The sequence below is a fragment of the Callospermophilus lateralis genome, unplaced genomic scaffold, assembly GCF_048772815.1.
Source record: "Callospermophilus lateralis isolate mCalLat2 unplaced genomic scaffold, mCalLat2.hap1 Scaffold_65, whole genome shotgun sequence".
NCBI lineage: Eukaryota > Metazoa > Chordata > Mammalia > Rodentia > Sciuridae > Callospermophilus > Callospermophilus lateralis.
Window position 1 is genome coordinate 269249 of NW_027514826.1, and position 22920 is coordinate 292168.

Below are 22920 nucleotides of genomic sequence, written 5' to 3' on the forward strand. Positions count from 1 at the left end.
ACCACGTGGTGGTGGCGCTGCTTGGCTGGTGGGGTGGGTTTCTCAAACAGTAATAAAGTCTGACCATTTGGGGATACACTGTGACATATGCATTTCTGCCAAGAGAAAACTGCGCTTGTCTGGGAACAAGCCATGCAGTGAAGTGCCCTGGACTCACACCAAGGCCTGAGTCCTCACATCGCCACCCACGAGCCTCTGTGGGCAAGCTACTGAACCTGGCTAATCTGGACTTTTCTATTAACTGAGAATAAGAACATTTTCAGAATAAGGTTCCTATGGAGATGAAGGGAAATAACACGTTAAAAAGTCAAGCACTTGGTTGGCATGTGACCTAGTGTCCTTTGCCCTTCTTCCCCTAAGGAATGACTTTAAGCACTAAAGTGCTTAAGCACTTAAAGTGCTCTTGTCATCCTAAATCTGAAGACACATCTCACCCCATCATGTGGTCTTAGAAAAGCGTCCTCTACTTTGGTTAGAGACTCTGTGGGCAACCTCAGAGAACTGTCCACTTCATAGGAATCCATGAAAAGCTACCCACTCCAGGCCTGCAATTTGTCTTTGGAGATGATGCCTGGCTACTGTCTCAGGGCAGGTGAGTTCTATGCTACGGGGCTGTGAGGAAGTAGTACTGACAATCAGTGCAAGCACTGCCTTAGTGTGCAGGTACAGCCGCCATACACTGTGCTTTTCATGTAGAGTCTTATTTAGTCTTCAGGGATCCTCTGCTCTGTCACAGGTGAGGAAACTGAGGCACAGAGATGTTAAATACTTCCCACTCAGAGGTCAACAGTGGGATTTCCTGCCTCTGCTGACTCCAGAGCTAATGCTCTTGACTACAACACGCACCCTCAGAGTGACTTGAGTGCCTCTGGGTCAGGAGATTTCCCACATTTGTACCTCTCCTTCAGGAAGACTGGTTAGTAGTCACAGGGCTGGTGCTACCTCTTCTCTTGTCAATCCAAGAAGGCAGGTGGGAAGCTGATAAGGCTTTATTAGAGTCAGTCAATATTGTTACATTTACCCTTACTAACAAAGAACTCACACAAGAAGAATGTTGTCTTCAGGCAAAGGGAAGTTTGTCTTCTGTGATGGCATCTTATGATCCTTAGCCTGCTAATTCTCACTGACAATAAATCTTCCTTTCTTGCAATTTTATGCCACCTGACTGGGCTATATCTTTCAGATGGAAGCTCATAGGTTATTTAAGGAACAGGCAGGAGAGGGAATCCTGTCCCTTAGAAATGTAGAGCAAGGCTCACGAGAACTCATTCTGGAAGAGTTAAAACAGTACAGGAAGCCCCATGTCAACAAACATCCCCAGAGGAGCCAGGCTCTCCAATCAATGTGCTGTCAATCTCCATGACATGTGTCCTCAAACACAGGAGAAGGGCCCAGCAGCCACCCACCAGGTACTCAGCAACAGCATGGCTCAGTGGGGCATCCCTGGAGCAGCTCTCTTCCTCAGAGTGGAGACAAACTGTACCAGAAAGGAAGGGCAGAAGACGACAACAGGTGGCCACACTAACTGAAACCCCATAGAGGAGTGTCACAAACTCATGGCTTAGGGAGTAGGTTGTGAGGAACAGTCTTGTGGAGATGGCAGCGCAGGGAAAACACCTTCTAAAGGGAGGAAAAGAAACCTGCCAGGCACACTTCCGAGGACCCAAAGTTAATGCATAGTCACAGCCCTGAGCAACGGGGAAGGCTCGCAGCAGCTGATAAGCAGCAGCGCACTCAAGGGACAGAGGGCACAGCTCTGCTTCTGTTCACTCAAGGGACAAGGGACAGAGGGCACAGCTCTGCTTCTGTTCACTCAAGGGACAAGAGACAGAGGGCGCAGCTCTGCTTCTGTCGTTTCTCCTCCGCCTGCTCAGGGAGGAGCTGGGCGCCACGCAGTGTTGTTGCCTCTGTGCTATAGCCCTGGCCAGGAGTCGCTGGGCGTCATCCTCCTGGGAGGAGGCCTGCCGCCCACTCACCTGAGCCCTGCGGTCATTGACCAGTTCCACAGACCACCTGCCTTCGTACTGAATCCACACGAATATTCCCCCGTCTGCATTGCATGTGGCCAGCTTCTGGTACGGCTCATTCCACCTCACCAGCACAACCTAGGAGACCACCAAGAAGAGAGTTACCACAGGAGAAACCCGCCAGGGCCACAGTGATGAGGCCTTGAAACGCCAGAACTAAACAGTGCAGGGTCACAGGAAAAGGCTGGGGGACAACATGGGTGGAACCACACAGGGCAGTCTCATGTGGCTCCAGGCACACTTGACACATATCCTGGTAAACAGCAGTCACCTGGACAAACATCCAAATGCTGCCTGCACATGCCCACCACTGTGAAGACAGGACCCACCGGCACCCTGCACCTGCCTCTCCCAGGTGTGCAAGGGTCCCTCACCTGCTGGTCCTGTATTGTGGGAAATGATTTTTACAAGATTCATTGTTTTTGAATCAAGTGTTATTTATTTAGTACAGAAAAAAGAAAGGGTAAGTCTTAATTTAGCTTCATTTTCCACCAGAAGTGAAATTTTCTGGCACCTTTTTCAAGGAACTATCTTATATCTGAAGAATTTGGCATCAACAAATTCAGAAAAGGTACGGCTGAAAAATCTAATTTGTTTTAGAATTTATCACAAAGGAAATATGAAAGCCAAGTGTGTGGTGTATGCCTGTAATCCCAGTGGCTCAGGAGGCTGAGATAGGAGGATGGCAAGTCTGAGTCCAGCCTGAGCAACTTAGTAAAATTTTGTCTCAAAACAAAAAGGGATGGGATGGGGCTGGGGATGTGGCTCAAGCAGTAGTGTGCTGGCCTGGCATACGCGGGGCGCTCGGTTCAATCTTCAGCACCACATACAAGTAAAATAAAGATGTTGTGTCCACCGAAAACCAAAAAATAAATATTTAAAATTTCTCTCTCTCTCTCCCCCCTTAAAAAAGGGGATGGGATGTAGCTCAGTGGTAGGGTTCCCCTAAATTCAATCCCCAGAGTATAAAACAAAAACAAACAAACCAAGTTAGAAGTTTCAAATTTCATGAGTGTAAGAACTAAATTCTTAAATTTAGAAAATTCTGAGTCTAGACAAATCACTTTCATCTTTCTCAAGTATAACTTTCTTAGCAAGTATCTCCTTCTTATCTAAAAAGGTAGAAAGTCTGTCAGTGGTTTATGACACTGAGTAAATGCCTGAAGCGTCTGAGATCAGCCCACAGAAGGACCAGTAAAAATCTATAAGGGAGCGGGGTGCCTGGACTGGTCCTGTGGACCATGTGCCACAAAACCAATACCTTAAGTTCACTGTGGTGAAGTGCTCCTGAGGCTGACCCCAGCTAGCCTATCCTGATGACCTAATGAACTGGTTCAGTCAGATATTCCACATGAATTTATAATTCTCATGCTGCTAGGCATGGTGGCACAAACCTATAATCCCATTAACTTGGGAGGCTAAGACCGGAGGATCACAAGCTGGAAGCTAGCCTCCACAACTTAGTGAGTCCCTGTTTCAAATTTTTAAAAATAAAAAGGGATGGGGATTGTGGCTTAGAAATTAAATGCCCCAGGTTCAATCCCTGATCCCCCCCCACATTTTTTAAAAATTATAACTCTCATGCTATGTGGCTAATATTGAATTGGAGGATATAAACCACCCCCGTTGCCCTCAGCGAGTTAAAGGAGGCGAAGAATATCTACATACATGGGTAACACATCAACACGGGAGGACTATCATGGGTCAGCAAGGGCACTATTATTTATCAGCATGTGAGCCCTGTCTACTCCCAATATTCTGTGCCTAATAAACTCATTGTAACTATTGTAAACACGTGAAACAGGCATAAAGGGTTTCCAATTTCTAATTTGAATTCTAAAATACAAAATGAGCCCATGAACTGATGGTCCAGGACTTCTACAATGCCTCCTGTCCCACTCACACCCATCTGTCCAAAGCACACTTCCTGCTTTCAGACTAGTGCACAAACCCATAACTCTTCAAAATTATACAACCTACACATCTGATTTTAGGTCTTTCAACATGCTTCCAGGGCACCAGAGCTAGGATAGGACCCTAAGAATGGTCTGATTTAATTCCCCTTGAGCTAGCCTTGGTCTGTCATACTTGATGGTATCAACATTTATAAGATGCACAACAAAATCCTCAAAACTTCCAAGAGGAAAATAGTACTATAGCTTTTTAAAAACCCTGCAATAATCAAAGGAAGCGTGAGGTTGTGATCCTTGGAAACCTGTCGATGACTCATCACGCTAGTCAACTTGCAAGGATGAGACATCTAGAACTCTCCAGGAAGCTGCACCTGGTTGCATCCCTGGGTAGAGAGCCCCTTCCTTGCTCTGGCCAAGCTCTGCAGATACAGTGCTGACACGATCCAGTAACATCAGCTTGTGGATAGATCTGCTGTTGAGGAAAGGGACAGGTGGGCCTGTCTTCAAATACTGACACAGTAATTTTGAGCATATTTTGCCAAACAATAACATAGAATTAGAAGTTTGATCCATGTTAAATCATATCTTTGAGCTATAAAAACTATTTCAAGTAGATATTAAAAACTATTTCAAGTAGATAATTTTAAGTTCCCAAAGGCTTTTAACAACAGCAAATACTGACTGTCTGCCTAACATGAGCCAGACACTGTTAGGGGCTAAAAAGAGAGACTAGGACATCTCTGGCCCTGTTGGAGCTCAGTTTACTACACAGACATAATATAGTGCTATGTGTGCCATTAAGGAGTTGTGAACATACCCAAGAGCAGGTATCAATAGGCGGAGAGAGGAACAATAAATTAAGATTCCCATATTTAAGGGAATCCATAAATATGCACATAGCTACAATCTGGTCTCAACAGACAGACATTAATCACTGATGTCTACATCATTACACACTTCAGAATGGTGATCACAGAATAGAATTTGACAAACAAGAACACAATATTCATAACTGATCAGTTTTTAAGTTATATCTTTAGGTTAACAGAGTGAACATTTGTCTGCTATGAGATTATCTGCAAAAAGTGATTCTAGACAAAGTGTCATATTTCAGAGGACAGAGGTTAGACACAATGTATTTTAGCCTTTTTGCATTTATTATTCACTACCAGTTCAGCTGCATAGTTAACATCAACAGCAAAGACCTTCTTCATGAAAATGGCCTGCACAATGTCACAGCATTACATAAACATAGAAGAAGAGAGGAAAAAATATTTTAAAATTATTTCTAACATTAAAAATTTCTTGGTCTTATGACAACACTATTGCTGTTGCTGGATAAATGAAATGTTCACAGATGCAATTTCATCCTTTGGTAGTTCTTAATCAGTTGAGATGCTGCAGTAAATGGAAATATGGTCCCACCCCACACACTACTCTGAGTTCTAATGCATATAACTGGGTAGGTAAGGTAGTTAACTTCCCTGCCAACTAGGGACAAAGTCTTTCCCATGATTCTTCATTTAAAAATGGAGTGAAATTGCGAATGTTTCCTTGGACTAGTATTCATTCTTATTTCCTCTCCTGTCTGCAGTTCACAGCTGCCACCTTATTTCCCAGCATCTTATTTCCTGTTCTCTAAACCTTTCCAGCCTATTTGGCAATGATAAGACTAAAGTGCTAAGAAATCACCAGCCAGGGGACCAGTTGGGTACTTAGTCATCCAGATTGTGTGGCAGGGTATTGTGAGTCTGCCAGGTACCCTAAGGCACAGCTTTTCTTCCCCTGGGACTCTCTTAGTCTGGGCACCAAAGAAATTCCATGTTGAGGGTGCTAGCTCAGGTGTGCTCTTCTATTAAAAAGATACAGGATGAGCTACGTTTTGACCTCTGACTTTGATTATTCAAAAAATATAAGCTTAGGGCTGGGATCATGGCTCAGTAGAAGAGTGCTCACCTAGCATACATGAGGCACTGGGTTTGATCCTCAGCACCACATAGAAATAAAATAAAAATATTGCATCCAACTACAACTAAAAGATATTAAGAAGAATAAAAGCTTGTTATCTTCTCCAATATCACATATGCTTCAATTTTATAGTTTATTAAGAGGTATTAAGGTAGAGAGTCTACAAGAAAAAGATGGCAAAACTGCTGAGAGTCCACTTGGCCTGTAATCTAAGGCCCTAGACAAGTCACCTCACTTCCCATACCCAGAACTACGTTTAGGACAGCAAAACAACTGTCACTTAGCTCACACCAAGGGCATTTGTCTTCTGGGTGGGAACTTTCCAAATGATGTCGACAGACATATTTACCCAGAAAACTACCTCAGTGAACAATCAGCATCACCAGTGTTCCGGAAGACTTCCCTCAGGCTATAAGAATGCAATCTGAATGAACACTAAGTACAAACAGCTCAAAATAAGAGATCCCTGTGATCATCATCACTCACTTCTTCCTATCCTGTAATTTATTAAGTGAAACAACAATAACTTCAGTTGTATTGGAAGGAAGGAAGGAAGGAAGGAAGGAAGGAAGGAAGGAAGGAAATGACTTCCAGTTTAATTTTAGATGCATCTAGTCATTTTAACAAAGAACACAAAGCATCCTAAAGCAGACGCTGGAAGACATTCATGGAGAACAACAGTTTTACAGACAGCTGCCCACTAGGACGCATCCCTGCAAAGCCTGTATGTGAGTCCTGGCCTCACCACTTGACTGACTGTTGCATGGACAAGGGTAACTTGGGGACCTTCTGGCTGTGCTGTTCCTTGTCTGCTAAGGGGATCATGGCAGCACATCCTTCATAGAGTTGTTGTGAGGAGTATGAGAAAGGTCCTTAAAAACAGTGCCAGGCACACAGCAAACCAAGAACCGAGAGCTCTGCATTACTGGTCTGTGAACTAAAAGTTCCAGAGGGCAAAGAATGGACCACCACAGTATTTGTGTGCAGTGTCCCCTAAGATGAGAAAAAGGGAATGACAGTTAACCTCCTTCCCAGATGCACCTTCTGCTACCTGGAAGACCACCACCACCACGTGCTCCACACCAGCCGGGCCTGGGATGCCTTCTGACCCTCTGTGCTGTGGGAAAGCCTTAAGCTCTTCCACACTCCCTTTGCAGTGACTGTGGTGTTTGCATTACCCCTCATTGGCTCATCCCGATGTTCTTCAATGAGCACTTAACTTTGCTTTCATTCTCTGTGGCCAGCAGTATGCCAGGCATAAAACAGACAGTCAACTTGCCTTCCTTAATTGAATTCCTCCTGGAGGATGGTGAACCACGGCTCTGTACGACTTTATACTACGCCCCCCGCAGCCTGTTTCCTTGAGACATTAAAACTGGTGCAAGTGAGATTTTCTTTTGGGTAATATCTTTATGGAGACAAAATTTACATACCATATAATTTACCCATTGAAAATATATAATTCACAGAGTTGTGTGACCATCACAGTACATTTTAGAACATATTCACTATCCTTGCAAAAGCCCCATACTCTAGCCATAGCCACTCAATCCCACACTTCCCCTAGCCCCAGGCAATCACTAATTTCCTTATTTTCTATGGATTTGCTTTTTCAATACATTTTACATAAATGGAATCACATGATGTGTGTGGTCTTTTCTAACTGGCTTCCTTCTCTTGCTATAAAGTTTCAAAGGTTCATTCACGTTGTAGCGTGTATCAGTACTTCCTTTACAAGTCCAAACACTGTTCTCCACTGTAGGGCTATACCCTACACTCATCAGCTGATGAACATTTGGGTCATTCATGTAACAAGGACTGAGAAGCTAATTTTGCTAAAAACACTGATTCTTCACTTGGTCCTACAAATGTATAAAAACAAGAAAGTGGCATCTTTGCCTCCATTTTGCCTTTGTCTCTTCTGTTTTGAACTGATCATCTGGGATTCTAAGAACCATGATCTGATTGATAAACATCTTCTAACAAGTTAAAACTATCCCCAGGCAACAGAAACTTTCTCAACACCCATGACCAGGTAATGATCCACCAGACCACAATCTGACCAAGCCTGCCAGAATTCGTACGCCTCCTGCATATGTCTGTATAATTTGAGAGCTCATGTGAGTATACCTACAGACAGGGCTGGAATCACTGGTGTCCTTGTTTCCCCAGTACAGCTATACTAATTAAAGTTCTTCTCTTGCTTTTAGCCATTACTTTTCCATTTGATTTTGGGGTCAGGGAACTTGATTGTTGGGGCATATCTCTGACCTAGGACTCCAGCAAAAAGGCCACAATTCGGCTATTAGGAATAAAGCTGCTATGAACATTTGCATCCAAGTTTTTTATATGAACATATATTTTCATTTTTCTTTATTGTGTCAAATGATAATTCTATGTTTAACTTTTTGAGGAACTGCCAGACTGTTTTCCAAAGTAGTTGTATAGATTTACATCCTGACCTACTATGAATGACGATTCCAATTTTTCCACATTCTCTCAAATAATGGCTATTACCTGTCTTTTTAAATTATAGTCACCCTAGAAGATGTGAAGTAGTGTGATTTACATTTCTCAGTTGATTAATGATGTTGGGAATCCTTTTAGGTGCTTGTTCGTTGTTTAGATTTTATTTATTTATTTTTTTGGCGAAACATTTATTCAGATTATTTGCCCATTTTAAATTGGGTTGTCTATTTTATTCAATCATAGACATTTCTACTACATTTGAGAAAAAGCTCTAGATTTTATTTCCAGGTAACCCAATGTTTTTCTCTCACTTAAATCCAGTCCTGATCCATTTGTTCATTTAATTCAATTTGTTGATAAGAATGCCACAACTGAAATCATCCAGAGACAATAAAAGAATTCAGAGACCAAGTGCCTCTAAAAGGGCTCTGAGCCTAATATGTTTGGGGAGGGGGCGGGGATAGCTTTCTAGTTTCAGCTTCTTTAAGACACTTCCCAGGAAACTCACAGCTACACATTCCTTCCGGATACTTCTAAATCTTGTTGGAAAACAATATACCTTATTAGATAGAGTTTGTATAACCAGGCAGGTGGGAATTAGGGAAAAAAGAATTCCACCAAGTCTCCTGAGATTAATGTTAAACTACCATTCCTAGCCTCTCATCCACCATGTGCGAGCAAGAGTCTATCATTTCTGTAATACATAAAACGTGTTGAAATAACTGCATTCTAACTAGTCTTTAGGAAACCCAACAGTCCACACTTTCATCTCTTCACCATATATAACCATTGATTTGCCTCAAAATCTAGTGAAATAACACCCCCTATAACTCTAACTTCTATCCTTTTCCACTCAATCTCAACTTATCTACTGAGTCAAAATTTACTTACAAAATGCTGAATCACACACACTAATAATTGAGGGTATAAAGTGCCTTCCATTTATGAATTATCATTTCCCCCCCAGAATCACTTCTTACTCTTTCTCTAAGAAACATTTCTGTGTATACAGTAGTTACCAGTAAACTGGAATTAAAATAAGACACTATTTACCAAGCAGTCTGTCTCACAAATGAAGACAGGTTAATGAGGTGAGACACCTGCCTAAGGTCACATAGCAGATTCCAGGCTGAGTTAAGGGCCAAGCCAGAGCCCTTGTCTTCTTTCTCCTCTTCCTGGGTACTCATCAACCACACTGTCCTGTAGCTGTCAATCACTCAGCCAATTATACTCCTGAAGCACCGAACAGGTGCTGCTAGGAAGGAGATATGCATAAAAAGTTGTCCCACTGCAAGAACCCCTGCAGAACATCAGGACTATTCTTTTTGTCTACCTCTACAATACAAAAGTGTCCTGGAAAATAACTAATAATAGGTTTTAGTTCTGAGAAAAGAAAACAATCATGCTTAAAAATAACTAAATTGTCAGTGGTGGTGGATTATAAATTATTTTATTCAAACTTTTCTATATTTTCTGATTTTTCCTCCGATTAATATATTTTACTTTTATCTCCTCATACTTCTAAAAATAATTATCTTGTTTGCCAGAAGCCTTATATATCTTTCAGCAATGAAATGAAAATTAATTTTCACATTATTTTAATCACAGTATTTTATCTTCACAAATTTCTTAGGAGGAGGACTTACTATTACTCTAATCTCTTCTTAAGAGTGGCCCAGAGAGAAGACACACATCTCTCCACAGATTTTTTATTTTAACTTAAAAAAATTGGGCAATATTTGTGACATGCTCAAAAGTTCAGAGAAAAAGTCACTGTGAAGTATTCCGCATAAGACAATGTCATCGGTCCTATGGACACCCCTGTGTGCTCCTCTTAGACCTCAATCCTTCCTCCTCTGACAAAAAAAAAATAATTTTCTGGGGGCATTTCATGTTTTAAATTTACATAATCTTTATTATATATGTATGTATCCTCAGTATGTTTATTTTTCATAATTTTAAATATTGCAGAAATATTTAATAAACACCAAAGAATAACAATGGAGCTAATAAATCTTCCATGTTCCCACCAGCAATCCAGCTTAAAAATTATCAACTTTTCGAAAGCTGTTAAAAGCTTCTTTTTTTTTTAAAGAGTGAGAGAGAGAGGGGGGGGAGAGAGAGAGAATTTTTTAATATTTATTTTTTAGTTTTCAGCGGACACAACATCTCCAGCACCACATACAAAGATGTTGTGTTAAAAGCTTCTTGACAATAGGCTGTAACTCACTTGTCCTCAGGGCACAGTCCTTACCTCATTTATCCATTCTCTTACTAAGAAACACTTATGCTGCCTTCCTTTTCCTCCTGCTGTGACAAATATATATATTTGGCAGTTGTCCCTGATTCCTGGCACACAACTCTTAAAAGCTCTGGAATCTCAGGAGTGATAAGTGTTTTGGTATGCTAATGAAATTAATGAGATTTGTGACCTGGGAATGCTAGATAGCTTTGGGATGGGGGGACTGGTTGCCAGAGAAACCAACCCTGTAACTATGGAGTTGGGACTTTCAGTCACAACCCTGACCTCTGGGAGGACAGAGGAGGGTATTTCAGACAATTCCCAATGGCCAACACTTTAATCAATCTGCCTAAGTAATGGGACTGCCATTAAACCCCCCTGAACCATGGGATTCAGAGCACTTCCAGGCTGGTGAACACAATGAGAAGAGGGCATGGAAACTCTGTCCCAGTCTCTCCTTGCCCTCACTCCTTGCCCTATGCATCTCTACTATTTGGCTGTTCCAGAGCTGGGTCTTTTAAAATATGCTTGTAATACCAAGTAATTCAAGTGCCTTCTTGAGTTCTAAGAGCTATTCTGGAAAACTATTATTAAACATGGTTGGAGATATGGGAACCTTGAACCACAGCCAAATCAGACAGAAGTGTGGATAATCTGGGGAACCCAATACTTATGGCTAAGTAAGGATGGTCTTCTGAACAGAGCCCTTAAGCATGGGAGTCTGATGCTAACTCCAGGTGTCAGAATTGAAGGATGCCCAGTTGGTGTCCGAGAGAGCTGGAGAGTTGTTGTGAAAGAAACCACAAAGGTGGAGTCAGAAGTGAGTAAAAACAGACCACAGCTGCTTTACTAACAATGCCATTCACAAATACTGTGTTACAGACTTCCTTGTGGAAAGTGTTAAGGATTTCTCTGTTGAGAGCCACAACCAAGTCAAGATGGTGCCCGGCATTTGGCCAGAAGGAGTGGTTGGGAGGTGACGCCAGGGAGCCATTGGGATGATGGTGATTAAGTTAAGCTGTGTATAATTATTGGGATAGTGACTAATTGCTGTAACTGGATGATGCTGGATTGGGGCAAGCTGTGTATTCAGTTGTGTATGAGGACCTCTGCTGTCCAGCAGTGGGGCGGCTCCTGCTGCCTCGGGTGCCCGCTACTTTTGAGTTCTCTTGGAGTTCCCGTTGAGTTCTTGCGGAGTTTCCGTGGAGTTCTGGAGAGTTCCCATGGGGCTCGGGCAATAAAGTAGTTCCTGTTTGAACCTACAAGTGGCTCATGAGTTCCCGGTTATTTTATGCCCAGCCAGACGGCGGCATTTCTCCAGGGCATATTCTTAAGATGGGGAACAACTGAATTAAAGGCATGTGCTAGGCTCTTCCAAGTCATTTCCTGAAGTTACTGGAAGTTTTTATTCCATCAATGGTTTTCATTCCATCATGTAAATTTGCCTTACATGCTAACTGTACTCAAAACTGCCAGGTTTTTTTTTTTTTTAAGATACTTTTGCCAATCTAACAGGTAAAGAATTATTTCATATTTTACTTGTAATGTTTATTGACCACCACAAATCCTGGCCAGGCCCTATGCTCAACTATGTCCCCCTTTGTAATTTTCTCCAAGAAACTGAGTCTCAAGGATCCAACAGACCTACTGCCAGGCACTTGAAACATAGCCACACTCTTGAGAAGTGCCACAGGAACTGGATGCATTGGAAGGGGATTAAATATGGGCAGCGGAAAGATGTAACCGACTTAGGGTAAATGCTCACAATTACTGATGGTCTTCTCTGTATTCTTTTTGCCAACTTGCTAAGGACTGAAAGTGTGTTTTGCAGAGCTGGGTGTCTGGAGAGGTACTGAAATGGAGGCCACACAGAGGCTGCAAAGAGGTGGCTGGAGCTAAGAGCAGCTAACTTGGTACAGTTAAATGAAGGGCGGTGGGGCTGCTCCAACACAGATGTGAAGTCAAGCCTTGCAGCTGGTACAGGATTTTCTTCAAATGACACCTTTTCTGTGTTCCCAAAGCCTCTGCCTGCCCTTCACTAGTTGCCCACGTGTCTGCAGTAAAACTGTATGGCCAGACTTTCTGAGCAGAGGGTGTGGCCTTCTCTCTGATAGAATTACTGAAATAAGCAGAGTGTAAGAAATGCCATCCAAATGGAAGAACAACATTCACAGAAGGAGAGGGGACAAGAATGGCCTTAACTACACAGAGGTGTGACTCTGGGAAAAGGATTAATGTCCGATGTTTTACTAAGGCACTGTGCTTGTTTCTTGACAAACCCTCTTTTCTCTGGTGTCTTCTGTCAGGTTCCCTAAAGGAAGGGACTGAGATGGGGATTCCTGTGCATTAAGTGGCTTCTTGGGGTTGTTCCTGTATGTGTTCAGGAAAGCAGGATGGGGTGGGGAATAAAGGAGGGAAGAATATGTGACAGTGGGGACCAGCTAGTTCAGCTTGATGTCATGGAGAGCTGTGGGGGGTGCACTGCCTCAGTCCCACCTAGTCAAGGGGCAGCCTCTTGTGCTCCCTGGGTTTAGTCACTGGCTGTTTGACAGGAACAGGGGTGGGGTGGGGTTGGGTGGATAGGAAGAGAGACCAGGTGGCAGCTGAATCTTAGCAGCCAACAGGCACGGCAGCTGGGGATGGGTACCCACAGGTACACTGCCCTTGAGTTCTAATACTCATCTCTGTGTTTCCTTCCTAGGCCTTTGTCTTCCCACCTCCAATTGTTGAGAGCTCCAGGGCTGTGCTACTGTTTCTCTCCATTTTACAGGGATTTCCTAGGGATCTGCTCCAGTCTCGTCTCTGAATCCAATGTCCATCCATCTAATAAAAATGGATGACTTAGTTCCACACTCGCATCTTCAATTCCTTTACTCCATTCCCCTCTGATGTCTACTCGGATGTCTAACGGACACCTCAAAACTTTTCACAGGTATTCCTGTTTCTTGGGGTGCATTTTTTTCTCATGGCCACCCTTTCTCCATCCACATCAACAACCCCATCCTTGCTCAGAGTCCTAGGCAGCTCTTCCTCACTACAAAACAGACTTCCTTTCTGGGACATGTGGCCCATCAGCTGCAACGGGCCTGTCAAGGACAGAGACATGGCACTGCCCCCAGACTGGGGCAAGCCTTCGCACAGTGCTAGTGCTCCCTGTGTGGTGGTCATCACTAAGAGATGAAAACTCAACCACTGCATAAGAAATTACTCTTAGATTGATCTTTACCACACAACTCTTGTCTTAACAATGGTTAAAACACGCAGTTCCCACAAGCTTTTAAAATATAAGCTTAACATTAAAACAAAAAGTAAAAAATAAAAAAAAATAAATTCCTTGCCTAATTACAAACTGTGAGATACTCACAAAGATTTGTGAATGTTTTTGAAGACATGGACTACTATATGAATTTTAGTTTTTGCTATTATTGTCAAAGGGTAAATTAGTTTTTAAAACTTCCAAATAAACTTTAAATTTTAGAATTGTTTTAGATTTACAGAAAAATTGTGAAAACACTGCAAAGGTCCCATATGCTGGCATCTAGCTTCCTCTATTATTAATATTTTACATTAGTAAAATTAGGATGGTGTATTTGTCACAATTAATGAACTATATGAATATATAATTATTGACTAATGTCCACCCGATTTCAGACTTCCATAGTTCTTGCATTGTCATTTCTCTGTCACAGGATCTCAGGATACCAGATGATATTAGCCATCATGTCTCTTTAGGTGCCTCTGTTGCTCAGTCTTTCCATAATTTTGGAGACCTATTATGAAGTGGACTCAGGAAATATTATGTACAATGTCCCTCAACTAGGATTTCTGTGATATTTTCCTCCCAGTTGATGGGTGGGGACGATGGGTTTTGAAGAGACTGCAGAAGTCAAGTGCCACTGCCATCACACCTTGTCAGTGGCACACACTGTCCACACAACTCATTACACTGATATTGTATGAGTCAGCTTTGTGTTATTACAATGAAATATTGACACAGGCTACTACTGTTTCATTTAGTTCACAGCTTTGCAGCTTCGAAATCCAAGATCAGAGGCAATGAGAGAGGCTTGGTCTCTGGTGAGGACAGCAGATAATGACAGATCATAGTGGGACCAGGTATAGGAGCAAATGGTTCAATCTTGAACCACAGCAGAGGGAAAGAGAAACAGTGTGCCCCAATCCCCTTCAAGGGACTCTATCTAAGGAACCCTATCTAGGTTTCCTTTTTAAAGGTCAACAGCACCTTCCAATGTTGCTGCCACGTGGGGAACAAGTCTTTATGTGGATTTGAGAGGGGAACTCAACATCCAAATCATAGCAAATACTAGCTTTGACCACCTGGATGAGGTAGTGTTTGTTGGGCTTCATCACTGTAAAATTACTACCCTTCCTTTCCATGTGGAACTCTTTGGAAGGCAGTGGTGACACACAGCCTCCACTCAAGGAGATATGAATTATGCTTCGCTTCCTTGAGGGTGGGGGATATGTGTGTATGTGCATGCGTATGCGTGTATGTGTGTATGCTTTTCTGCACAGATCTACATATTCTCTCCCATTTATTTTATTAGTATAGAGTTATAAACTGTTTGATGGTTTGATTTGGATTATAATCCAATACAACTTCCCCAATTTTGTTGCTGAAATTGTTCTAGCTTTGACTACTGGAGTTCTTTTTGTGAACTATATCCCTTTGACATACTTCTCCTCATCACTGTGTGTAAGGTTTTTTTTTTTTTTTTTTTAAATGCACTATCTTATTTTCTCCCACTGCAAGATACTCCTCGTCATCATGCTTATTTTCTGCTCCAGACCTCAAATTAGACATTTCTCCATGGACCCCTGGTTCCATTTACTGGGAAATGGTATTAGAATCCAAGGTCTGGACACTAGTTGTACTCACTGATACTGGCGAGCATGAGCACAAGCAGGTTTTGGCACAAAATGTTAACATATTATAATATGAGCCTGGGCCATCTTGTTACACTAGAAGGAAGGCAGGTATAAAAAGTCCTTTAGAAAAAATTTGAAGAGGCTCTAAGAATGGAACAATTTGAGAGGATGGAGCTGTAGCTCAGTGGAAGAGCGCTTGCCCTGCATGTAAATAAAATAAAGCACCACCAACAACTAAAAAGTATTAAAAAAAAAGGGGCTGGGGATGTGGCTCAAGCGGTAGCATGCTTGCGTGGCATGCATGCGGCCCGGGTTCGATCCTCAGCACCACATACAAACTAAGATATTGTGTCTGCCGAAAACTAAAAATAAATAAATAAATAAATATTTGAAAAAAAAGTATTTAAAAAAAAAAAGAATGGGGGACTGGGGTTGTGGCTCAGCAGTAAAGCGCTAGCCTAGCACATGCGAGGCCCTGGGTTTGATCCTCAGCACCACATAAAAATAAATAAAAATAAATAAGTGAAATAAATATATTAAAAAAAAAGAATGGAACAATTTGAGCATTCAAAAAGAACTCATGCAAGGCACTGAGAAAAGTATGCTAAAATTCAGAGTCCAGGATGATCCTAAAAAAAAAACCAAGACAAGCACTCTTAACTTTTGAAGAATGTTATAAAACAAACTTATTACTCTGAAAACTGATAAGGGAAAAAACCCAAATGCACATTTACCTGCCTTTTCTCGTAAACAGTACCCCTTATAACAAATTAATCCTGAGTAAGGCAAAGTTTTTCTTTGTATAAATAATCCAGTTATAAAGAAGAAACGATATAATTAGGATGTCACCATTTTGCAACTACTAATGATATAATGGCTCTTGGCAATGATCGTCAATGGCTGCTGCAATCGTTATGTAGAAAGTCAACAGAAATATAGTATGAATGGATTAAACAGACAAGTCCTTTACATATTTAGAATAGCTAAAATCTGCTTTTCACGATTAGCACTTCTATGTTGATCATATACTCCTATAACATAAACAAAGGAAATATGGTACCTGATCCCCTAGTGTACCTTAACTAATTTGCATAACATCAACAGTATCTGTAAGAAACTGTTTTCTAGGGCTAGAGTTGTGGCTCAGTGGTAGAGCACTTGCCTCACAAGTGTGAGGCACTGGGTTCGATCCTATCACCACATAAAAACAAATAAAGGCATTGAGCCCATATACAACTAAAAAAATTTGGAAAAAAAAAAAGAAAAGAAATTTTTTTCTACATCTTAAACATTCCCAAGTAGCTATTTTCTGAGATACCCTTTATTCTGGAACATAATAATCATTTTTCAAGGTGCACATGCCCACCTGGGAATATTCTTTTGGGTTTGGTGGTGGTTATTTTTATAAGACCAGGATGGCCTCCAATTCAACCTCTTCCTGCCTCAGCCTCCTGAGTAGCTGGGATGGCAGGTGTGGGCCATCGAGCCCAGGTGGTAAGACTTATTTAAAAGACAAAAATGAAAAATGTTCACTGACTGGATCATTACCCTGCTTTACAACGAAGGAGCAAATAACTTTAAGAAAGTGTCACTTCCGACAATCATGAAGAAATGTCCCATGGAGTTTCAGCAGGTACACCTATCTCTCTTCTAGAATGCTGCTATCAAATGTTCAAGAGAAAGACTGACCAAAAAAAATTATTTGAGTATGTTTTCTTTTTCTGAACACAAATTTCAAATAAAGTTAATCTGGGAAGTTGGTCTGGTGGACTGTCTTTTCTGAGAGTTCTTTTTTGTTTCGCCTTATGAATATGCCCCTTTGCTTTCAAGGGACATATTTTGACCATCTCACAAAATCCGTCAGCATATGTTTCAATGTGAAGCTATTTCTTAACTATTTAGAATTACTCTATTTAGGTTTTCACTTACTGCAAATTTATGACAACAGAACACACAAATGTAAGAAACACTAGGCTAGACACAAATGTTTACCAAAGGATTTAATTTCAGATTCAGTTTATCTACAAGATAACTTCAAAAATGTTTAAAAGTAACATTTGCTAAATACATAATACAAAACAGACTTTACATACTAGCTGTGGTTGAAACAAATTATCTTCCATTCAGCTTCATTTTTTTTCCTTTTTAATTTAGTTATGAATTCAGCAGATTATTTGATCTGATGTCTGCAATTCAATTATATTCTGTGACCAGAAATATAATTAAAATCTTGAAACAGTCCCTTCAATAAAGTTCTTAAGGCAAATCAGGTAGGACAAGGATTACTTTGCTTGTTGTGATAGAAGGGGAGTAAAGATCAAGTAACTAGGCAATGGACAGAGATGACTTAAATGTCATTTTTCCTGAATATGAAAAATAGATAAAACCCAAATTTTCTTTTCATGAAGATACAGGTACACAATCTTGAATACAAACTCCTTGCAGACAGGTAAGTTCTAAAATTCTGAATTTTTGCAATTTTAGAAAAGTAATACAAGGCAGATTCCATCAATTATACAACTACCCCAGTAGGTCAGGATAGCCTTTGTAATAAAACATAAATATTTCTGCAGGTGAAATGAGGAGTAATGATTTAAAACAAAATATAACAACAAAAGGCCTTATATGTTAAAGTCAGACATTGCCCTTAAATGAATTATAAAAAAACTTCCCATTTCAGAGCCCATAGATTTCACAATTATGAATAAGGGATTGGAGACCTGCATTAGGCCCAAGTTTTAAGAAAATATAGATAAGTTGAAGGAGAACAGTAGAGCCCTGGATTCAAGTTCCAGCTCTCCTCCATGTAAACTGCACGAATTTAAGCAAGCTGTTTAGCACCTATGCATCTGAGTACTCTTCCCTGTAAAGGGAAAGAAAGGTATCTATTGACCAGGAGTAGGCTGGAAACCACAGGCACAGGTTGAAAGGTCCTCTGACCAAGTTAAGCACCGGGCAGTGGATAACCAATTGTTTCAGCATGCCTGGGACTTCCCTAGATTTAGTATTGATAGTCTCACATCCTGGAAATCTACCTAGCAGGTACTCATAAATGGAACCTATTCTAATACAAAGAACAGAAATTAAATTAAATTCAAAATATACAGTGGAAAAAAATCACTCAAGGGCTGAGGATGTGGCTCAAGTGGTAGCGTGCTCGCCTGGCATGCATGCAGCCCAGGTTTGATCCTCAGCACCACATACAAAGCAAAGATGTTGTGTCTGCCGATAACTAAAAAATAAATATTAAAATTCTCTCTCTCTCACTCTCTCTTTAAAAAAAAATCACTCAAAATACTTCCAATGTTTAAACAGTCAGACTACTATCTATAGACTATAATCTTACCACCTAACCTCACATACCTAGTACACACTCCTCTTCTTCCCTGGAGTGGAGGTAGGCACATCCAACTCAAGGAGCCCTTCTTCACAAAGTCAGAAAGACTGCAAGCTATGGCAGATGCCCTCCAGCTGGCCCTAAAGAATCACCATGGCAGGACCAGTGAGCAGCATTCCCAAGAGTATCAGTCCTATAACCCCAACAAAGTGCATTACACACCAACAGAAAACCATATCTTAAAAGAGTATCTACTTCAAATTACAGATATCTATATACATATGTGCATGTGTGCATATACCCACTGTAGTTAAGTATGGAAGTGTCTATAAAACATAATTCCCTGTACTTTTGCTTTTTTTTTTTTAAATAAGATAAGTTCAAATTCAAAAGAAGTTTCTTAGTAAGTTAAATTCAGGCTGGAAAAAAGAATCTCAAAATACTTCTGGTTGCACAACTGAAACTTTCATACATTGCTATGGGGCATAAAATGGTACAACCATCTTGGAAAACTATTTGGCTATTTCTATTAAACCTAAAAGGATGCCAACACGATGATGGAAATTTCATCTTCTGGGTGCCTGGGTCCATGAAAGGACATGCAGTGCCCACAAATGTTCATACCAGCTCAAGTAATAATAGCTGAAAACTGGAAGCAATCCAAATACCCACCAACAAAAGAATGGAACAATTGTGGTATCTTCCTCAGTGGAAAACTAACATCAGCCAAAAAGAACAAATACAACAAGGGTGAGTCTCAGATATTTTACTGAGTAAAAGAAGCCAGAAAACATATACAGGGAGAATGTAACACAGAATACAGAAGAATGCCATGGCCTGAATCTATATCTCCACAAAATTCATGTTGAGGGCTGGGGATGTGGCTCAAGTGGTAGCGTGTTTGCCTGGCATGCGTGCGGCCCGGGTTCGATCCTCAGCACCACATACAAAGCAAAGATGTTGTGTCCGCCGATAACTAAAAAATAAATATTAAAAATCTTCTCTCTCCCTCTCTCTTTAAAAAAAAAATTCGTGTTGAAAACTAATCTCCCTGTGGTGGTGGTATTAAGAGGTATGGCCTTGGGGCTGGGGATGTGGCTCAAGCGGTAGCTCGCTCGCCTGGCATGCGTGTGGCCCGGCTTCGATCCTCAGCACCACATAAGATGTTGTGTCTGCCAAAAACTAAAAAAATAAATTCTCTCTCTTAAAAAAAAAAAAAAGAGGTATGGCCTTTAGGAGGTGATCAGGTCATATAGGCTCTGCCTTTAAGAATGAAGTTAGTGGGGGCTGGGGATGTGGCTCAAGTGGTAGCGCGCTCGCCTGGCATGCGTGCGGCCCGGGTTCGATCCTCAGCACCACATACAAAGCAAAGATGTTGTGTCCGCCGAGAACTGAAAAATAAATATTAAAAATTCTCTCTGTCTCTCTCTCTCTCACCTCTCTCTTTAAAATAAAAAAATAAAAAAAAGAATGAAGTTAGTGCCCCTGTGAAAGAGGCTTGAAGATGCTTTCCACACTGGAACTATGTCCAGAGGACACAGAAATAAGGTGCTATCTATGAAACTGAGAGTCAGCCCTCATTAGACACATTTGGTAAACCTCCTGGAGCCTTGATCTAGGATTTTCCAACCTTGAGAACTATAAGTACTAATCTATTATTTATAAATAACCCACTCTAAGGTATTTTGTTATAGTGTAAAGTCTGGGACTGACCAAGCGGTAGGGCGCTCGCCTGGCATGCGTGCGAGCCCGGGTTCAATCCTCAGCACCACATACAAAGAAAGCTGTTGTGTCTGCCGAAAACTAAAAAAAATAAATACTAAAAAATTCTCTTTCTCTGTCTCTGTCTCTGTCTCTGTCTCTCTCTCTCTCTCTTCTCCTCTTTAAAAAAAGGAACTATTTTTGTGCAACACAGAAGAGGGCCCCCACCTACTGTGCTCACACCCTCATCTCCAACTTTCAACTTCTGGAACTATGAGAAATAAATTTACATTGTTTATAAGTCACCCAGTCAATGGTATTTTGTTTATATACTTTGAAAATATTCTTGCTCCTGAAATTGTTATGAATTCCTCATGAGAAAACACCCAAATAAATTAGTAACTGTGAAACAAGAATACTGTGAAGGAGCTGTGCGAGTACACATTGCAAGGAAACATCGGCCATGGTGTTCTTTTAAACATGGTGCCTGAAACTTAAGCACTGAGTAAATGTTGGTTGAATAAATAAATAATTCACAGATAATGTCCCTGTGTTTCAGAATACCAGGGAAAGCTATATATACAAATACACAGCATAATAACCTCAATATAAAAGACCCAAGAGGTGAAAACTATGGCTCTTGTCCAGTAATAACTTCTGTCACTTCCAAGCATATGAAATAAAGTCAGGTGTTAAACCATCACCAGAGAGAGATGCAGGAGTTAATTGTACAATATAAAAGCAGCACCATTTTTATTTTCACACTGTCAGTTTTGCACAGGGTCATGGCAGAAAGCAATTCTGTCTAGGTCATGAAAAGGAACATAAGATATAGAACAGAATCATCTATCCAACACACCCACGGGGCATCATCCAAATGCCTGGACACTTTCAGACAAGCAGCAGCCACTCTCAAGACACATAGAGGAGATCAAGAAGTGATCTTCTTTAGGGGTAAGTGACCCACAAGGGAAGACACAGGCCACTATGAATTGAGTCCACCTTGGTACCTTCAAACTGGAACACAGGAAACCAATTTCATGGTGGGAAATCTCACTGGAAGCTACGAAACTGAAGCAAAGGAGCTTTAAAGTCTGGAAGTAACCAGGCAAAAAGCAAAACAAAACCACAGCTCACCTCACTATTGTGGAGTACTCCTGTCCCTGTGGCAGTGGCTGGAGGTGAAAGTCACGCCCACCACACCTCGCCCATTGCCGGAGGCCAGCCAGCCTTCCTCATAGTAGCGCCTCCTACACACTGGCTTCTCCTTCTCACTCTTGGGGACATGCCCCTTCCAGGATAAACAGAGGATGTTGGAGTCACTGCAAAGCACAGGTCCATGTTCCAGAGCTGCATACATACTTTTTTCAATGAATTGTTTTACTTAAAAAGTAATGCTTGCTTAATGCTGGAAATTTTAAACCAAATTCTTTCATTGGTTTATTTATTTTATTTTTATGATTGGTTTGTGTTGCTTTTTTCCCCCTTTAAGACCGAACTGGAGCTAATTAGAAGGTCAGTATGTTATAAAGATCCACCAAATGCATAGTGAAAAAATTCCTCTATAAAAGATGATGGCAGTCTGCTAAGAAAAGGTTATGCCTAAAAAAACATGGGGTCCATTTTTATTTTTAAGTCCTTAGAGGAAGAACACACTGATCCTTTGGAGAAAGAGCATTGTTAATAAGTGGTGATCAAGAAACAAAAGAGTTTTCTTCGTTTTTACTCAACTTGGTTATTCTCGTTCAGCCTGAGATTCCAGTTTTGTCTAATGTGATTCCAGAGACAAAGGGTTGCAAATACATAAATTTCAAGTAACTTAAGGCTTTAAGAATCCCTCTAGCTGGTATTTTCTATTTCTACTCAAAAGTTCAGATGCAGTGACAGACCATACAGGATCATCTTCCTTCTGAAGCCACCCTCTGGCATGTTTTCCAAACTAGACAAATTTCTGCTGCTAAAGCTGAAAAAGATTGCATAAAGGGAAAAAAAGGCACACAAATTGTGCAAAGCAGACCAGAATTTGTGCAGACAGCAGTCCAAATTTTAGGAAGAAAATCACTCTTTTTCCCGATGTTCAGAACCAGAAACTTCCTACTGCAAAGCTGGGCCCTGTGTCCCTGAGGAACGCAGGGCTCCCTAGAACAACTCCTCCACCAGCCGGCGCCCCCCTCAGTGCCATAGAGGCTGAAAAGTAAGCCCCTTCCTTCAGCAGAGTCAGGGCCTAAAGCTATTAAAGTGGACCCAGTATTTGCTTTGTGTGAGTACTAATTCCTCTTGCTGACAAAGCAGAGTCACACTGCAGAATTTTGCTTCTTTCATTGGACTCCTTTCCCACTTCCTCGTTACTTCTTCCCTTTTCTGCTCTTGAAG

At 41.2% G+C, this 22920-nt stretch overlaps 1 protein-coding gene across 1 annotated transcript in view; it reads right to left on the minus strand.

Annotated features, from left to right (window-relative positions):
* LOC143389794 (tubby-related protein 4-like) overlaps positions 1 to 22032 on the minus strand; it is a 74204-nt gene extending 52172 nt beyond the window's left edge. The window contains exons 1-3 of the mRNA XM_076842599.1: positions 21690 to 22032; positions 21558 to 21564; positions 1977 to 2105 (exon numbers count right to left, since the gene is read on the minus strand). Of these exons, the coding sequence (XP_076698714.1) occupies positions 1977 to 2105; positions 21558 to 21564; positions 21690 to 21907 (354 nt within the window). The 5' untranslated portion in view covers positions 21908 to 22032. The remainder of the gene's footprint in view (positions 1 to 1976; positions 2106 to 21557; positions 21565 to 21689) is intronic.
* Positions 22033 to 22920: the final 888 nt, after the last annotated feature.